The 18,639-nt window shown below is 39.4% G+C and overlaps 1 protein-coding gene across 5 annotated transcripts in view; it reads left to right on the forward strand.

Annotated features, from left to right (window-relative positions):
- The window catches only part of PDE4D (phosphodiesterase 4D), a 743,908-nt gene that overhangs the window by 372,758 nt on the left and 352,511 nt on the right, over positions 1-18,639 (forward strand). The window contains exon 1 of one of the 5 annotated variants that reach the window (XM_072416397.1): positions 7,546-8,089. The exons of 2 other annotated variants lie outside the window; for them this stretch is intronic. In XM_072416397.1, the coding sequence (XP_072272498.1) occupies positions 7,806-8,089 (284 nt within the window). In that variant the 5' untranslated portion in view covers positions 7,546-7,805. Of the gene's footprint in view, positions 1-7,545; positions 8,090-18,639 lie in introns of those variants that run through there. 2 more of the 5 variants (XM_072416396.1, XM_072416389.1) reach the window with 2 other exon arrangements.

Below are 18,639 nucleotides of genomic sequence, written 5' to 3' on the forward strand. Positions count from 1 at the left end.
TGGGGTTAGATCCAATTTATGAGATAGGTAAAAAAATAGGCAGCTGCTATACTTTATTTATAAAAGATTTTATAGCACATAAGTTGCACGGGCTTGGAAGGAAGTTGATAACATGCCTGTTGCTTGGGTTCTGGAAACATGGTGACAGAGCTTCATTGATTAACTAAGATAAATTCTAATATGTGCAAGTAAGGAGTATAAAATGTGCTGCAGAGCACTCTGCACATTACTGGATTAATAGAAACGACAGATAATGAACATAGCCGGTAGTGTTCTGAAACTTCAATCAGTAATTAACTCTGACCCAATTACTCCCCCTACAATTGTATCTTCCAGATCTGCTCCTTCTCCTGTAAAGACAGAAAAGATGACTTCCACTGATTGTGTCATGCCATGTTTTTAACTTAAAGAAAACTCTTCCAAATAAAAAGTCATTTAGGGATAGATAATGCTTTTCTCATATTTTTCAGTTTGAATTTTAATTAACCATAAATCTGATCGGTGATAGAATAATTGTATTAGAAATATACTGTATAGTGTTTTTATTTCTACATGATGAAGCAGAATTCCCACACATTTGTGCACTGGATCCAATAGAAGCACATGGTGACAACGCAGGTGAGCTATTCGGGAAAAGACAGAACAATGCCAACACATAAAAGGGAACGGTTGTAGGACTTTGTGGCAGGATTACTAGATTTTTTTTTCATAAAAAGGTAGATTTTAAGTTCAAATTCTGTTGCCTGAACCTTAGCTTGAATAGTCCTCCAAATCAATATCCCCAGAACAAAAATGTAATCAGGGATGCAAAACTGCACATTTGTCACTGGAACATTAGATAGGGTGAAATCTTATGTGGATGTTTTTGCTAGTGATACTTCCTCACACCTTCTATAGATCTTCTCTCATTTGTTGTTGAATCTCTGACTCCAGAGGCCAGTAGGAAAAAAAACGTGAAAGGGGTTTTAAATCTTCCTAATTTTAAAATTAAAATTGACATTTTGTCTATGCAATCACGTGCAAACCAATAAAGCAACTTGTAACATCCTACAATATAATTGTTAAAAATGATATAAGTTTTTACTGATAGGTTTTTCATCTATTTTAAAAATCATATTCATGTTAAAAACATTTATATATTTTTTAATTTTACATAAACATTGGAACAATCAAATTTGCTTGGTGGTTCCGCCTAGTGATTGTGATTTTTTTTCCCATCTATAAAGTAATGGACTAATTGATAACAATATATAACAGCTTATTCTGTTATCTCAGTGGTGCTGATCAGGAAAATTGCTTATTTTACATTATAAAGCACCGCTAACCTCTAGGAAGGGAATACTTCATGTGAATATAATAGACAATGTTGAACAACACTGTAATACATGATTTGACTATTTTTAATGTCACTCATATTTTCCTGGTGTTGGCTTTTTTTTTTTTTTTTATTTGGCAAACTTGGGATGTTTTTATTTAAATGTCACTATTGCCTATTGCATTATAATTATTATTTTATATACATAATATTTACATGAAAACAAAAGGATTCTGCAATACTAGTTGACTAGAGTAAATATTTTTTTCCAGTTACATGGACAGCTACCTAGAAAACATAGAAAAGCCATACACATCCCCATGCTGACACAATTTACCAGCCAATGCAACAACTGGGCTGGGGTATATCATAAACTGTGAGGAGTATACTACTACTAGTTACTAGAAGTAAATATTTTATTTTAGTTCAAACTATTTCCCATAGTTAGACTCGCATTCAATCTATTTGTTTTTGTTATGTTTTTTTTTGCTCTATCCATGTGGGTATATTTCCTACCCCCATGCATGGTTAATTGGACCATAAAACCAAATCAACCCGGTAGATACTGACCACCTTTCTGGCTCTGATTAGGATCACAGGTGGTGTCCCCTTCTTGCCACTACCTTAGCTGCACACTGGGGTTAATCAAGAGCTCTGGATTATTAAGCATATGGGACTAGAGTTTCCATTTTTTGGGAGAATTCAACCCAAAGCATCTCAGCCTTCCCAATTACCATGTCAGGGGGGTATATACTGGCTGTTCCCTTGCAGGGTATGAGATGGCACATTTTTTTTTTAATTGGTTTTATTTTAACTGATGAAAAAGATAAAAATGAAAGGTTACCCCATACAAGTCACAGGTTCAACATTCCCTATAGGCAATCAATGTGTTTTCATTATAAAACGATTCACCATCAAGGCTTCTCAAATGTGTCCATGGATGGGTGTGGCAATCGCACTAAATTCTGTGCTGGGTATTGTGTGCATTCTGGCTCTTGCCTTCACAGTAGGTCCCAGGATCCAGCCTAGGGTAGGAGATTATCTGCAGTTTGTATGTTTCCTCCATGGTCGTATGGGTTTCCACCAACATTCCAAAACATGTAGTTAGTTTTAAATGGCTTCCCCCAAAAGTGAACTTTGTTAATGACATATTACTATGGTACTTGTATATATGGTAGATATATCAGATTGTGAGCCTCTCTGGCGGAGAGTTAGTGATATAACTACGTACATTACTTTACATGGCTATAAGAGCTACATAGGAGGTGCTATATACACTAAATACAGCAAGTATAGTATATTAGCAAATATAAAATATTTTTTCCCCTTGGAGAATAGATGTTGGCAAATGTTAGAGAATGGTATTTGTATCTAGTAAATGTTTTGTTATGCACAATAAATGTGCTGCTTTTTTGCAATCATTTCAGTCCCATGAAGTCTACCTTTGTCTGCATGGCACCTCACAGGGCATAGTTTCTGATGGACAGCAGTGGTCTATATCTGTGCACTGTATGGTAAAATGGCCACTTGAAGTGAAAGGCTGATAACACAGAATCCTCGATATAGTCAAGGACAGAGCATCGTCATCTTATTACAGGGAGAACCAGAACAAAGTTATTCATGAAAGGCTCACAAGATGTTTTTGAATAAAAGTTTCAGCCTGAAATATGTTTAAAATGATGCTAAAATGTTAAAAATAATTTTATATTTTAGTAATTGATTTTGAATACATTAAGACAAGATATTAAGCCCACAGCACTTATTAGGGTTATGTCTTGTAACTTCTTCTTGCAAAAGGTGAGTTTTGCTTTATCGACCACAATTTCCCAACCAGGAACTACCAGCAGAACAAAATACTGGTGTGACTGCACATGCACAATTGGCGAAACATGACCCACGCAGCAAGAGTTTCACCAATGTGCATGTACCGCCAGAGCAGTACTATCAGTTCTGTATCCAGCTGTGGATGACCATGCTGCACTGTTGGAACACCAGGGTCAGAAAAAAGGTAAGCATATTATCAGAGAGCAAGTGTAGTAAGGATTTATTGGGGTACCTAAAACAAATAGCAGGTCATGTGGTCAGTATGAGACTCTGCTGTGCACAGGTACCAATGCACACAAGGTGGTGGTAGGTCCCTCCAGGAAGATAAAATAATTATGAAATAGTTAATAATGAAAACTTTTTCCTCATGACTCTTTCAAACCAGCTTAAAATCTTCTCCTACAAACCTGCAATATTGGGTTGAGAGGACAGAGCTTCAAAACTAATAAAGTGTTTATTGCATTATTGCATTTTTGCAGGAATTTCATCTGGTGAATCTGTCTTATGAAGAACATATTGCAAGTGTATTTGCCATGTTATATGATTTACCGCTATATAGTGAGCAGTAGGGCTGCAGTGTTATTATCTTATTTAATACCATTCCTAATTATGTCATGTTTAATTTCCATTGTATTTAATTTTGATGTGATGTAATGTACCTTGTGTTTTACCCCTTTGTGTGTTACCCCTGGAATGCCCAACATCCTAGAGATGGCATTTTCTGGGGTTTTGCAACAAATGATAAGATATATTTGATCATTGGGGCCTGAGGTTGCACTTTGGTTGTTTGATTTGTAGAGCATTGCACCCAAGTATGATATGTATGACATCAGCTACCGATCATTCTTTTAAAAAGGCTTCACAAAGTTGTGTCAAGGTTTGATATAACGTCTGGTATATTTTGTCAGCTGGTCTAGTAGGTTTTCATCAGTAGTTTGAACCTAGGTTTAACAAAACAGGAATGTAATATTCTAAAAGCGTCCTTTGTTAGGCCTTTCTCCTTGAAATTGTTTACCTTTCCCTTTTTACTCAAAGGGACAGCAGGTCTTTAGTTAGCCTCTCTTCCTAGGAGGTCACTGTGGGAAGAGGTCCATTTTTGTCCTGGCCATGTGCCAAGTTTTAAATATTCTGTATTCCTCTTGCATGTACAAGACTCCTATAGGTAGAGGCACACTAAAGAACTGCAGGATTATCGCTGTTAGACTTCCACTTAGTAGCTCAGGAACCTTTGTTGTCCAGACTGATCCATATCATAGGGATGTAATGGCCATAAGGTGGTGGGTATCTCCCATGCCCTCCAATGCTGGTTACATACACTGATCATAGGTAAAATATGTTGAATATTTGCAGTGCTTTTAGAAAGCAGCAAGGCTGAGTAATGTCACCAGGGGCCCCATACTGATCTTACCTTTGGGATCTTCGTGTTACTCACAGTGCTGGATTTTTAGTCGTATTCTGTTATGCAAAATCAACAACTCTCTGCAAGTTCACCTCTTTTACGTAGGACTGTTTCTTCTTTAAATAGTTCAAAGTACTATGTAAAGAATTATAGCCAGAGCAGAGTGCCAGCTGCTACAGGGCCAGGGAGATGAAAAGGCCCAGCGCCATCTTGTTACATTATGCTAGGAAAGAAGTCAGAGGGCTTAAAAATTAGATTTTTAGATTTATTATATTATTAAATTATAATTAGATAAAACTTTTTTGTATGTATAATGAAAATTAATATATGCACAAGGTTTAATGATGCCATCCATTTTTACCTTGGTAATCGGTGAGCTATTAAAAAAAAATGTGTCCTTCAAAGTGGACCTGAGCTCAAAAAGTGAATGTTTGCCATTTCATGGAAAATTCTAAAAATGTTACTTGTACCCCAAATAAAAAATAACAATATGAAAAAATAGTTTACTTCCTGATAGGTATATGCCCTATAGCTTTCTTTTATTGGTATATCTGCTGCTTCAAAAGTCTCATGGGAGTTGGGGTGCATATTGGTCATCACTTTGTTGTGTGGGCACTTTGTTGCCCACTGTCCTCTGTGCTAGAAAGAAAGCTGTACCTGAGAACTCCGTGTCTCTGCCTATTGAATACCCCCCATACCAGAAAGAAACGAGACAAGAATAATGAAACCAGGCGGTCTCATACTGATCTTTTTTTAACAGAGTTACTCACAGTGCTGCATTTTCACTCATCCCTTGGTGCTAAATCAACAACCCCCTGCAAGTTCACCTCTTTTACATGGTAACTGGTCTAAAGTATTGTGTAAAGGAGAATTCTAGTCAGAGCAGAATGCCAACTGGTATGGGGCCGGTCAAAATAGTATCCAGCCAGTCATAAGATCACCAATTGGAGGGGGAATAACCACCTCCACCTAGAAACACATTGCAAAACAAAGCATGGTAGGTCAGTTATGGAGAGAGAAATGTCAGCTGCAGGGAGCCTACAAACAGTTCTGGTAACTGGCCCATTGCCCCCGCTTGTGCACAACTTTAACAGTGTCCTCCTCCTTCAGAGCAAAGCAACAAGCTTACCTTAATCTTATACTAACCTTTCCTTCTGCACTCTATACTGGACAATAGGTGCAGTCACAGTGAATTCATAATCCTGTGTGCAAAATGTTTCTTTTAATTCTTAGGCTATGTACACAAGTGCAATATTTGTCATTGGAAAGGATCTTTTACGATCCTCTCCAAGGACTAACGACCACACCGTTCTGCTCTATAGAGAGGAGAGGGAGAGAACAACGGAGCAGCACCCCGCTGCGCTTTCTCTCCCCCTTCAGTTCCATTAGGATCGTTCGTCGTCGAGCGCTTTACACCCATAAGATTACGGTCCGATATGTAGCCTTAATGTAGGCAAAACATTCACCACACTTTAGTGGTGAAATGCCCTCGGTTCCAAACCAAAGCCAGTGAGTCCTGTGCAGTCCCAACTTCTCTCTTCTTGCAGGCGTGGAGGGAATGTTTGGCACGGCCATCTTTTTCTCTTTTCTGGGTTCATGTCATTGGAGATTGGGGAACATGTCTTGTTGTAAAGGTACAAAAAAAAAGTGTGAGATTGAGCATTTTTTTTTTACGTTATTGAAGGCCTCTGATAACGGATTCCTGGTTTAGGGCAGCTCAGTGCTTAGCACTCTGACCTTTGCAGCACTAGGTCCCAGGTTCGAATCTCAGCCAGCACACCCATGTTTGCGTAGGTTCCTCCGGGTACTCTGATTTCCTCCCACATCCCATAAACAGTCATCTAGGTTAATTGGCTTACCCTTAAAATGAAACTTACACTGTGATAAAGACATTTGGCTATGGTAGGGACATTAGATTGTGAGCCCCTTTGAGTGACAGCCAGTGACAGGACAATGGACTTTGTACAGTGCTGCGTAATATGTTGGCACGAAATAAGTACTGTGTAATAATAATAATCGGGTATGGACAGAATGAGCAACCCTTAACCCCCTTGAATTTTTGACCCAAATATCCCAGGAGGCAGCAGGTTTCCCATTCAGTCTTTTTTTTTTTTTTAATTCTATAAAAGGGAAAGCTGTGGATTTATAGAATGTTAAAAATGTCATGCTAAGTCCACTTTAGGCTGTTTTTTTATGTCATAAATGGCTAAATAGGGCAACAGGGGAGTGAACATAAGGCTGTGTGTGGATGTTCAGTGTACTTGTCTTGTCCTATGATTGTGGCCTCCAGTGCTGCTATATTGTCCCTTAGACATGACTGGGTAATACCTGTACAACAGGTGTATCCAATGATGGGACATTAGTGGGAAATTGTTGGCAGCCTATCGGTAGATTTTACTTGATTGGGTGAGACATTGGATGATGTGTAGATGGATGGTGATTTTGGTTGAGACATTGGACGACGTGTAGATGGATAGTGATCTTGGGTGAGACATTGGATGATGTGTAGATGGATGGTGATCTTGGGTGAGACGTTGGATGATGTGTAGATGGATGGTGATCTTGGGTGAGACGATGTGTAGATGGATGGTGATCTTGGGTGAGGCGTTGGACGATGTGTAGATGGATGGTGATCTTGGGTGAGGCGTTGGACGATGTGTGGATGGATGGTGATATTGGGTGAGACGTTGGACGATGTGTAGATGGATGGTGATATTGGGTGGGACGTTGGATGATGTGTAGATGGATGGTGATATTGGGTGCGTTGGATGATGTGTAGATGGATGGTGATATTGGGTGGGACGTTGGATGATGTGTAGATGGATGGTGGTGGGCCAGTACCCCAATGTATCCCATAGTGGAGTAGGGACAGAGTAGGGTAGATCTTTAGTACTCTGCTGACACATGTTTGTAGAATAATTTTCTGGAAGTGTAAGTAGGAATGTCCAAATATCAGCACTGCCCCTGGCAGCAGGCATTGTGTGGCAGCAGAATATTATTCCTTCCTGCAGTACAGGGGAGCTGTGCTGTCAGTGTATGGGAGAGATATCCAAGCTCTGCCTCCCTCCTCCTCCTCCCTGCTCTTCATAGGCACAAGGGGAGCGGGCAGCTCTGCATTACTTCCCAGACTTTCCTCACACTCTGCCATTCTCTGTACAGACCGGCCATGAGCTCTGTGTTTGGAGGAGAGAAGGCGGCCGGTCAGCAGTAAGCTCCCTGCGCTTCTTCACCTTGACAGACTTGCCAGTAACTTGTATTGTGGAGGACATGGCACAGCAGCAGCAACAAGCGGCGCCCAGCTCCGACACACTGGCGGTTCCCGAGGTGAATCCCGCGCACGGGGCGAATCTTTACCTAAACGAGGACCTGGTGAAGACTCTGAGGGAAAACCTGTTGCAGCATGAGAAGTCCAAAACCCCCAGGAAGACTTCTACCGTGTCCCCCCGCCTGTCCCCCATCATCTCCCCCAGGAACTCACCCCGGCTCCTGCGCAGGATGCTAATCAACAGTAACATACCCAAGCAGAGGCGCTTCACTGTGGCACATACATGGTAAGGGGGACCGGGAGCCCTGGGGGGAGGGTGCAGGTGACCCCTATAGGGGTCTGGGGTGGGGGGCAGGTTACTACTTATTTACGTTTGGGGGGGGCAGGTGACTATCGCACCTGCCTGGGAATAGGAGGAAGAGTCAGGGTTTGGGAGCAGCCTGGGGTGGGGGGGCAGAAGTGACAGAAATGCCCCCTAATATGTCAGCACACTTCTATATGTGGGGATCAGGTTTATTCAGTATGGTAACCCATAGCAACCCCCAGGAATTCTTGTATAACAGATGTGGGTGCAGCTGGGGTATATAATGTGTGCACAGTTCTATATAAAGGTAATATAGTAACCGCTAGCAACCAGGGATCCATGTATAGCATTCAACTGTGGGTCAGTGTGTGTGCCAGCTCTATATAGGACTACTTGAAGCTTGTTCAGTATGGTAACCCCTAGCAACCAGGAATACTTGTATAGTTCTTGTATAACAGATGTAAGGGTTCATAATGTGTGGATGGATATATAGGACTAGATAATTTTATCCAGCATGGTAACCCCTAGCAACCAGGAAGCCTTGTATAGCAAATAATATAATAATATGTGCACAGTACTACTAGATTAGTAGTATCCCTTTCAGTAACCCCTAGCAACCAGGAATCCTGCATTCTCCTACAGCCTGCCCATGGTTGTTTTGTATTGTGCTGTCTTGCTATGAGGACTATGGATGGGGAAGATGCTCTGTGTACAATTCTGTACTTGTCTGAATTCATAATGTACATCAGGTGTATTCAGAGAAGCTGAGCAGATTGCAGTAACCCATAGCAACCAAGCAGCCTACTACAGCTGGGTTGCCATTTAATTTGGCACTTTGCACATCCTAATTGCTACAGACTTTCATTTATTTTGTGTCATTGTTTTATATCATTCTGTCATCAATGTGACGTTCTGCGAGGGGTGCGGGGTAAATATCTGTTTTTTAATGCTACCGCACTTTACTAATGAAAATTAATTTACTAATTACTAATGCAATTTAATGCAAATGTATACAAATTTGTGATGACTACACATATTGAACTTGTATGGGAACAGGCAGACTTGGAAGCAAGGTGTGAAGCTTCACGAAGGCCCTGGACCCTCGTCGGTTAGTTGGGGCCCCCAAGTCAGTCCAGCACTGGGGCCCACTGTGGGCTACATCCACCACTGCATGGGAAGGTGTGAATCCATTCATCTAGTGGTGTTTTGCATGCACTGGTATGCATTGTATAGAATAAAAAAAGCATTTGAATATATACCTGACCACTGCTCGCATTATCACTCCCCAATCCCACACTGACCCATTGACACATGCGTATGTTACTGCAGTGCTTCCTATCATGCATATGGCGCATTTGTGCAGTGCACTTCCATTCGGTCATAATGCACTGCCACAAATGATGCATGCGCATTCTTTTGTTAACCTTGGTGCAGAGTTGTAATCAACAAATACTAGATCTGATGGGGGTTGTAATCCTTCACTGTTTAATATTTTTGGCTGCAATGTACAGTTATACTCAGCCCAGCATGAAGGTATAAATTATTATTATTACACAGTATTTATATAGCGCCATCATATTACGCAGCGCTGTACAAAGTCCATAGTCGTGATACTAACTGTCCATCAAAGGAGCTCAGAATCTAATGTCCCTACCATAGCCAAATGTCATTATTATAGTGTAAGGTCAATTTTTTTGGGGGGAAGTCAGTTAACCTAATTGCATGTTTTTGGAATGTGGAAGGAAACCGGAGTACCCGGAGGAGACACGGAGAGAACCTGCAAATTCCATGATACATTGCCCTGGCCGGGATTCAAACCTGGGATCTAGCGCTGCAAAGGCCAGAGTGCTAACCACCCAGCCACCGTGTTGCCCATCAATAAATGCACACATGTGCACACCCCTACAGATGTGTAGGATGACAATGTCTGGGATGCAGGTAGACCTGGAACCAGCAATATCACCCAAGTTAAGCAAAAAGGCTTTGGGACAAGAAAAGTTTAAAGAGGGTTCTTCCATGAGAATGAGTTTTTTTTAAATTGACGAGGTAACATTAAGCTATTTTTTCAGATTGCAGTTCTGTACATGCAGCCAGATATGAGAACAGTGCAATCACCTTGTTATGTCAGCCTGAAATGATTCCGTATTGTGGATTGACACAGGTTGTCACAACCTGTAATGTGCAACTCCTGCATCATCTAGGATTGAAATGGAAAAGCACAACCTGTAAAATATTAAGTTTTCATTATACATATGATAATGATTCCGATCATACTCGCTGTCTACAATCGGGCAGAATTGTCTGAACATCATGCGTGATTATCAAGCTGTGGAATAAATGAAACCTCAGTGGAAGTAACTACATCCAGAATCCAATTGTATCAATCTGTCCTTTTCCATCGCTTTTCCATCATCCCTATCATGTTGTACCTGCAGCCAAAGATATAGAGCAGGGAAGGATTACAACCCCCAACAGGTCTAGTATTTAAATAATACGGACTTTGATGCATTGCACATACTATGTACACAAATAACAGAATAGGTTAGATGGATTTTCAGTCTATGGGATATGCAGGGCTCTGCCACATGACATGAACATGCCATGATACATTGTATATATATTTCATGATATAATTGATTTCTGCCTTTAAGTAAAAATAAGTTTAATTCCATGGATTTGGAAAAATAAATAGTTCTGCTTTAGTTTAAAACTGTGATAAATGCAGGGAAATGAATGTCATTTTATCTTTAGGATTGTCAGGGTTGTGTTCGCTCCCTATTCTGTAGTTCTGTAATATGGACTAAAAATCAATGGAGTGCACATACCCATACTACTTGTAACTCAAAGATTCCATCTGTTGTTATAGAAACGCCACCTGAGACATCCTGGCAATTTGTGGGTCTGTGCATTGCTGTTGTCAGGACAACACCATAGTATGGTGCGTATTTATGGAATCTGACCAACGCCATCCTTGCTGAGAACTTTACTCCGGTCTGCAGTGCGGTGCAAACTGCGTCTCTGTTCAACAAGAACATTTTTCTCATTTTAAGAAATGTGCAGCCATAATGTTCTTTATTTGTTATCTCAGTCTAATGCACCAGTCTAATGCACCGCTGCTTTTACCTTGCCCCACTATATCCAAAATTAGAAGAGTTTGTCTGGAGTTCTGCTTTAGGCCAATTCATGTATGGAATAGTAATTAGTTCCTCTTGGCATGGCTGCTTGTTAAGCCACAGTCATGTTTGTAAAATAAATAAATAAAATCCTTCCTAATGCCAGTGAAATTTGAGACACCGGTACTTCCTGTAATTCTAATCTGCTTCTTTTTTAAAAAATGCTATCAGCACCTTATTACCACTCCAATCCTGAGAAATGCAATTCACAATTCACATGGGAGTTTTCCTAAGTGATTCTGGAAGGTGCACCTGGTAAACTGCATGGCTCCTTGTATGTAGCATTTCTATACTATTCATTTCTTCTTGCACCCCAATGTACCTACACAGAGCACAAATGTAAACCAAAGCAATTAGTTTTTACTTTTTTATCATTTATTACATTACAGTGCTGCCCAACTTCAGAAGTCCTCTAACTTTTGTTTCCATGCACTCCAGGATGTATTTTCCGGGGTTTGTTTCCCGGGCATGTAACAGTGGAACATGTTTTTTGTGTATTAGCACAATGCTTTGTAGTTTCCTATGAAGGTGGCTGACTGGGTGACAACACAAAAGCCTAACTGCACATGGTGCATTGCAGTGCCACATATTTGGAATGGCGCTTCGAGGTACATGTACAAGTGTCATTGGACCTGGGTTACAGCACATCACAATGCACATGGGTTAGTATATTGCAAAGCTCAAGAATGCTGCAGGACAGTTTAAGGCACCACAATGGACCACAAAATCTTAAGGGGCACACTTTGTTTGAAACAGTAGTTTGGTATATGGTTGTTGGAGATTTATTTCCTGTCAATGATCATTTTCCATTGGGATATTGTTTGTCACTGTCTTCTCAGTTCATGAAATAATTTGGACTTTATGGATTACTTATAAGACAAAATCATGTGACATAACATATAGCATTAGAGGTCACCTTACTGTACCTTGACCTCTATAAAATTAAACAACAACCTCTTCCTCTTCTCCCTATTACTTATTATACACCATCATGCCACACACTGTGTTGTAGGTAGCCACTGCTGTATGATCCAGACTTTCCATTCTTCTGTGGAACTCCCAGAATATAGAATAAGGACAAAAAGCATGTGTCATTGTTTTTGTCATGCCGGTCCATAGACACTTATGCAAAATGTTTAAATTAAACAAAACCAAACATAAATGCATTTGTATCATAATTTACCATACAAATATTACTTATTGCCATATAATGGGAACTCCTCTTTCACCTTTATGGGTCGGACTGCTGCCTCTCACACAATGCCTTGAAAGGCTTTTATTTCTTCTTCCAATGCAAACACTCTATAGCTTGTTTGCCTATTTGGCTTGTTCCCAGGCATATGGCGTTCATGACTTTCATAAGTGGAAGCAGCATGAAGTGTCTCAGTGGACCGTACCAGACCTGACAGTGCACAAACATGGCCATGGATAATAAAGGAAACATTTACTGATTCATTTATTAAAGACAAGTTAGAGCTAATAGCAGTCTTAGACAGATTGTTGGATTACCAGAAGATTCCAAGGTTTAAGGTGCGTACACACTTCCAATTTTTATCGTTCAAAACGAACGACGAACGATCGATTGGGCAAAAAATCGTTCGTAAAAAAGTAACCAACGACGCCGACGAACGAGGAAAGTCGCTGGAAACGAACGACCGGACCGGCGGATCGGATTGGACGACGATCGTTGAACATCGTTCGTGTGTACAGTCGTTCGTTGATCGTCCATGGTCTGAGCATGCGTAATGAACGAACGTTCATTCACTTTCCTGTCGTGCACATAGTTCCTCTATCGCTCAAACGATCGTATCTATTGTGTGTACAATATCTACGAACGATCGTGTCGTTATCTCTATGTGCAGGATCGGTGCTATACGATCGTTCGTAGATATCGTGCAGGATCGTTCGTCGTTCGTTTTCCAACGATAATAATTGGAAGTGTGTACGTAGCTTTAGCGTTTATAAATCACAGGAAGTGCGGTGTTCATGTAAAATTACATTTATGTATAATATAGGTTAGTGTTATAAAATGTAGACTGTCAAGTTTGCAAACAGCAGCAGTTTCAGTTTTTTGTAATTTTTTCTCTTTGTAAATATTTTCAAAGTGTCTTACAGCAATGACAAACAGTAGGTCAGTACATAACACAGAAAATGTACAGGTGGTTCAATCCAATTCTGGCCACAGTATAGGAAACTCAACTTACTGGTGCCATAGTGTTCAGGGTTTGGGAGCCGCAGAAATTATTCATGTTTTCATGGGACAAGAGCTCTGATTGAAGCCCATGACTAAACCAGAATCAGATGAGAGAGTTAAAATATGAGAAAGCTAGGGTAAGAAGTGAAGAAGAAAGGGGGAAGAATCAGGGAAAGTTAATGACCAGTATTGGAGAAGAATGTTATTTTTAATAGAAGCAAGGAAATATTGAAATAAATGTGACTTGTTCATAAATAAAACTGCTAGAAAGTATTTTTTTTTCATACTTAAGACATGAAAAGTCTCATTAAAAAAAAGAAGTCCCTTCTGACAAAATTCTGCAGGCTCCTGACTAAAGACAGGGCTTGGGCAATGTTAGATTTGTGTCATTGGAAAGAATCTTTCACAATCCTTTCTGGCACCCCACTGTGCTTTTTCACTTGCATTGCAGTTGTTCAACTTTTGTCATTTGTTGATTCGCCAGGGCAGATTCATGAACGATGTCGGACAGCCGTTGTACACGTCAGATTCCCATCCAATACTAACCATGAGCGAGAATCATCTGACGTGTGCATGTAGCTTTAGAAGCGGCAATGGAGAAGTTGTCTGTCACAGGGGAGCACAAAGTGCAAAAGTGAGTCTGGACATCCCAGGAGGACATGGTATCTACTCCTCTATATGCAGGTTTACATGCTCCCATAGTCCTGCCTTAATATTTCTGCTGCTTTTGTAATGGTTCCATGATAGGTTCTTATTAATATGGAACAAGCAAATATCCAGGGACTCCAACACAACAGACAGATCTCTAAAGAAAAAAAGTTTAAAAGAATTTACAAAAGAAACTGACAGGTGCTTTTCTGTTATCCAGCAAACATGGAACAGATCTGGTTAAGGATTGCAAACATTTTCCAAATACCAAATGATTTTTAGGAAATCAATTTTAGGTGTGCTGGATCACCCAGGTTCACCCACAATAGTCTATCTTTTGCCTGTAAAAATCATAGCTTCACTGTGCTGCACATTCTTCTAAGATGCTTGAAATAATTCCGAGAAGCTTGTGTAATCATTGGTTTACGAGGAAAAATACTTGCTGCTATATGTGAAGAGTGGACATAATGGGGCTCGTGTTCAGCTAGATGGAGAATCCGTAGTCTGTGCTTTCAAGCCAGCAATTATTTTATGATATAAAACACCTAATAACATTAATCCAGCCCTTCTTCACCACTCTAAGTGAATTTACACGCTGAGCTGAAACTGGATAGAGTGGGGAAGGATTAGAACATTCAGGTATTGCTGCATTCAGAATCTTTGTTGGAGAAATTCCCTCACTTCCTGTCTGGTTAAAAGAAAGGTTAATGTTAGCAGCTATTGCTTGTTTCACTATTTTAACTTTCACTCCATTCCTGCATGGTAAAGAGTTTTATCAATATTGGGAATTAGGGAAAATCTCTATAATGGATCCACAGATAGCAGTAAAACCTTTTATCATTCTAGTCCAAACTTAATGTGAACAAAATATTTCCCATATGATTATCTGTGCATATTTTTATTTTCATCATGTTATGTACCTGTGAACATTCTCCCCATATATAGATATCCAGAAGACCTGAGACTTGTGATGGACAATGCCATCTTCAATGTCAGTAGCCCCAGCAGATTCAGCCTTGACACTTGAGTAACACTTTTTAGCAGACTTTTAAACACTGGAGGCACTCTTGAAATCCATTGGTCTCCACTCCTCTGATATGATTATAGCTAGTGCTTATGGTACATTATCCTAGGTAATGAATACAAAATACAAGTTGTGTGGCATACCTGTTGTATTTAAAGCAGCACTAAACCCACATTCACTCACCTAATCACTATTCTGTCACGACCATCTTCCTTCTTTTTTTTTCTTCTTGGAGATGACCTTTGGTTAGGCAGTTATTGCAGAAGGTACATGGCCTGGCTTTTTCTGCAATAACCTTCTACCTTCCACTTTAACATAAATGACAATAGTAAAAACACTATATGCTTGGGTTTTGTCTTTTCCTGAGCAGTTACATTTTCTAGCAAGTTTAAAGACACATTTTTCCCTTTTGGTCTGTGCAATATACCATTCTCATATATGTTAAGTGCATGCTTACCCCTTTAGAACTTATTGGTTGTTAATTTGGGTGTCCCTAAACAACTGTCCTAGATAGGTGTGCAGGAATCAAAAATAGTTTAATTACTTGTTTTTGGTCTGTGAATTAGGATACACTAAAACCAGGAACAGGTAGGCAGCAGTTTAAGAAAAAGATCTTCATATTTTATCAAAATAACTTCCCCTTAAAGAAACAGAAGAGGCTGAATTCCTTTTCACGTATCAAGGTTAGCTAAAATCCAATCTTCTGAGTTATTGTACATCATTGGTAGACTCTGGGCTTTGTCTCCCATTATTCCTCATTCTCTGAGCTAATGTTTTACAGGAAGAAACCCTAAATATTTGTAAAGAGGAAGTTAGGGCACATCTATGTAAATGTATGTCTCCATAGTAGAAGGAAATGTTCACTGCATATCTAAAATGTTTAGCATTTTTCTGTAAAAGCTTGGTTATAACATTTATCTGATGTAAAGCCAAAGCAATGTCAGGGCAGTGGTCATGTGGTGAACCTCACAGGTACACGTGAATGAACCTGATAATAGAAATGTAATATTGATTGCAATGTTTACGAATCATGTTGATTCATGTCATGCCAACATTTCTTGCTGCACCATGTAAAACCATTATCAGTTTGCTTAATTATTACATAATTAATCAGTTCTCAATATTCAGCACATTTATTCAATACTTGGGCCGTGTTCCCACTACATCTATAGAGGATTTTAAAAAGTAAAGCATGCACAATGCAGATCCTGAGAGATTTTTCTGAGAGAAAATTAAAGCTAGGAGTAGAAATGGATGATCATGTATGTATGTATGTGTGTGTATATGTCATGTGGTCATAAATGTATGTATATGTCATGCAGCCATGTATGTATGTGTGTATATGTCATGCAGCCATGTATGGATGTGTGTATATGTCATGCAGTCATGTATGTATATGTGTATGTATGTATATGTCATGTAGCCATGTATGTATGTATATCATTTTTGATGGAGCGGGATTGATTTTTTTTTGTTGTGACAAAAAAAATAGAGCTTCTAGGTTAATGTATGTTATAATGTTAAGGAGTCTGCTGTTACAGATTAGCTGCCTGGTTGTTGTGTTGACTCTTTCACTTCATTAGTTTGAATCACAAACCCCGAATAATTATGAACATCTGACTTAAATCTAAACTCCAGCATTACCTTCTGTTTTGCTTAGTTGTAAAGGTTTCACTCCAGTAATAAAATTGCTTACTTACAGCAGTGTTCTCCCCAGCCCCTTTTAGCTGGGTGCACCACCTGGCACTTTTCAGTACCCACCCGGTTGCTTTTGGTTGGTTACTGAAGGGTTGGGCCACGATACAGGGGCTGCCACCCACCTACAATTTCATACCACCTGGCCTAAAAAAAAAATTCTGGGTTGAACACTGCACAGTGTGCATTCAAAGCTTCAGTGTCAGACAGAGATTTCATTTGTTGGCTGGAGCATATCCAGCATTATCTGGACCTTTCCTACCCTACGAGATGAGGAGATGAGGCGAGATTTGGTTTTTTTTTTTTTTTTGAATCTATCAGAAATTAAGTAGGCAGGGCTGACAACAGGTGCTCGAGTTGGTTTGTCATGTCCAGGAAGAAGGTATATTTCTAAAAAATCAAGGTTTATTTCTATTTTTTTGCATTATATGTATTTCAGAGGAAGTTTGACCTGAGGTATACTTGGCTCTTGATTTATTAAAGCTCTCCAAGGCTGGAACGAGTACACTTTCCACAGCGAAGCTGAGTGATCCAGCAAATTTAGACTAGATTGGCTAAAAATAATTTGCTATTTTTTAGCAAATGTTTTCAATTCAGGACCAGATCCATTCCAGGTTTGCTGGATCACCCAGCTTCACTCATGAAAGTGTATCCTCTCCAGCCCTGGAGAGCTTTAATAAATCAGGGCCAATGTCTGTCACTTGCTATCTTTTCAGGATTCATTTTTCCTAATGCAGAATCTTAGTGACAGTACATTGCACTGAGAATGACACTAACAAAGTTAGAAAGGTGTACACAGCTTGAGATGTGATTACGAAGTATAATTATATTTGCATTACATCAGTAAATAGGATTTGAAGCACTTTAGACTCGCTGTCTAATGATGTGGAGAGAGGTAAAATAAACATACATTATGGAAATATGCGAACATATATCAAATAGAAGGTATCTTCCTGTCCCTGAAAGATGATACCTTAGCAGGTTCTGTTAGCACATGTGAGTACCAACGTCTAATAAAGATTTTAGAACATTCACTGGTGGATGGACAGGTCCATCTGTTCCAGTGGTAGAAACTGATTCTTCACTAGGGAATGTTTCAGTGAATTCCATTTTCTCAGCTTTATATAGAAGACACCTTTACATAAAAAAAAAATAAAATAAAAATATATATAAATTTTAAACAAAGGTTGTTATATATTAGTAGTTTGATATGAGGCCCAGCAGGTTTAATTGCAAATTAGTAAGATGTACAGTAAGATTGGATTGGAGAAGATTTATAATTGAAATGTCATTAACATGAAACAAAAGCGAGATAACATAATGCATTATTTCAGATAGCATTGTATAATGGCAGGAAAAGTCCACTGTAAACACACTATTTATACATCGGTTCCTGTGCCGTTCCTGTTTCCTTCATGTGCTAATGTAAAGGACATTTCATTAATTAAGCACCAATGACAACCAGCAAAGAACCAAGAATTTGTTTTTTTCTTTACTAAAACTTAATGAGGCCATTGTAAATAAGCCATTCCCTAACATTACCTAATGTATATATTTTACACAAATCAATATACACGTACAGTTATAATATTAGATGGATAGATATGCAACATTCTTTATAGAAGAATTGGTGGCTATGAGGTTAAATTTGATTTTTGCTTGACACCTCCTGGGAAATAAGTGAGATGTGCCCAAACTTTCTGTTCAGAAATAAGAATCATGCTATGCTAAATTGGTGACAAAGTACTGCAGAAACAGACTTCAAGTTCACTGAGATTTCTCATTAAACTCTTCCGTT

This window comes from Pyxicephalus adspersus, chromosome 6, assembly GCF_032062135.1.
Source record: "Pyxicephalus adspersus chromosome 6, UCB_Pads_2.0, whole genome shotgun sequence".
In the NCBI taxonomy this organism is placed as follows: domain Eukaryota; kingdom Metazoa; phylum Chordata; class Amphibia; order Anura; family Pyxicephalidae; genus Pyxicephalus; species Pyxicephalus adspersus.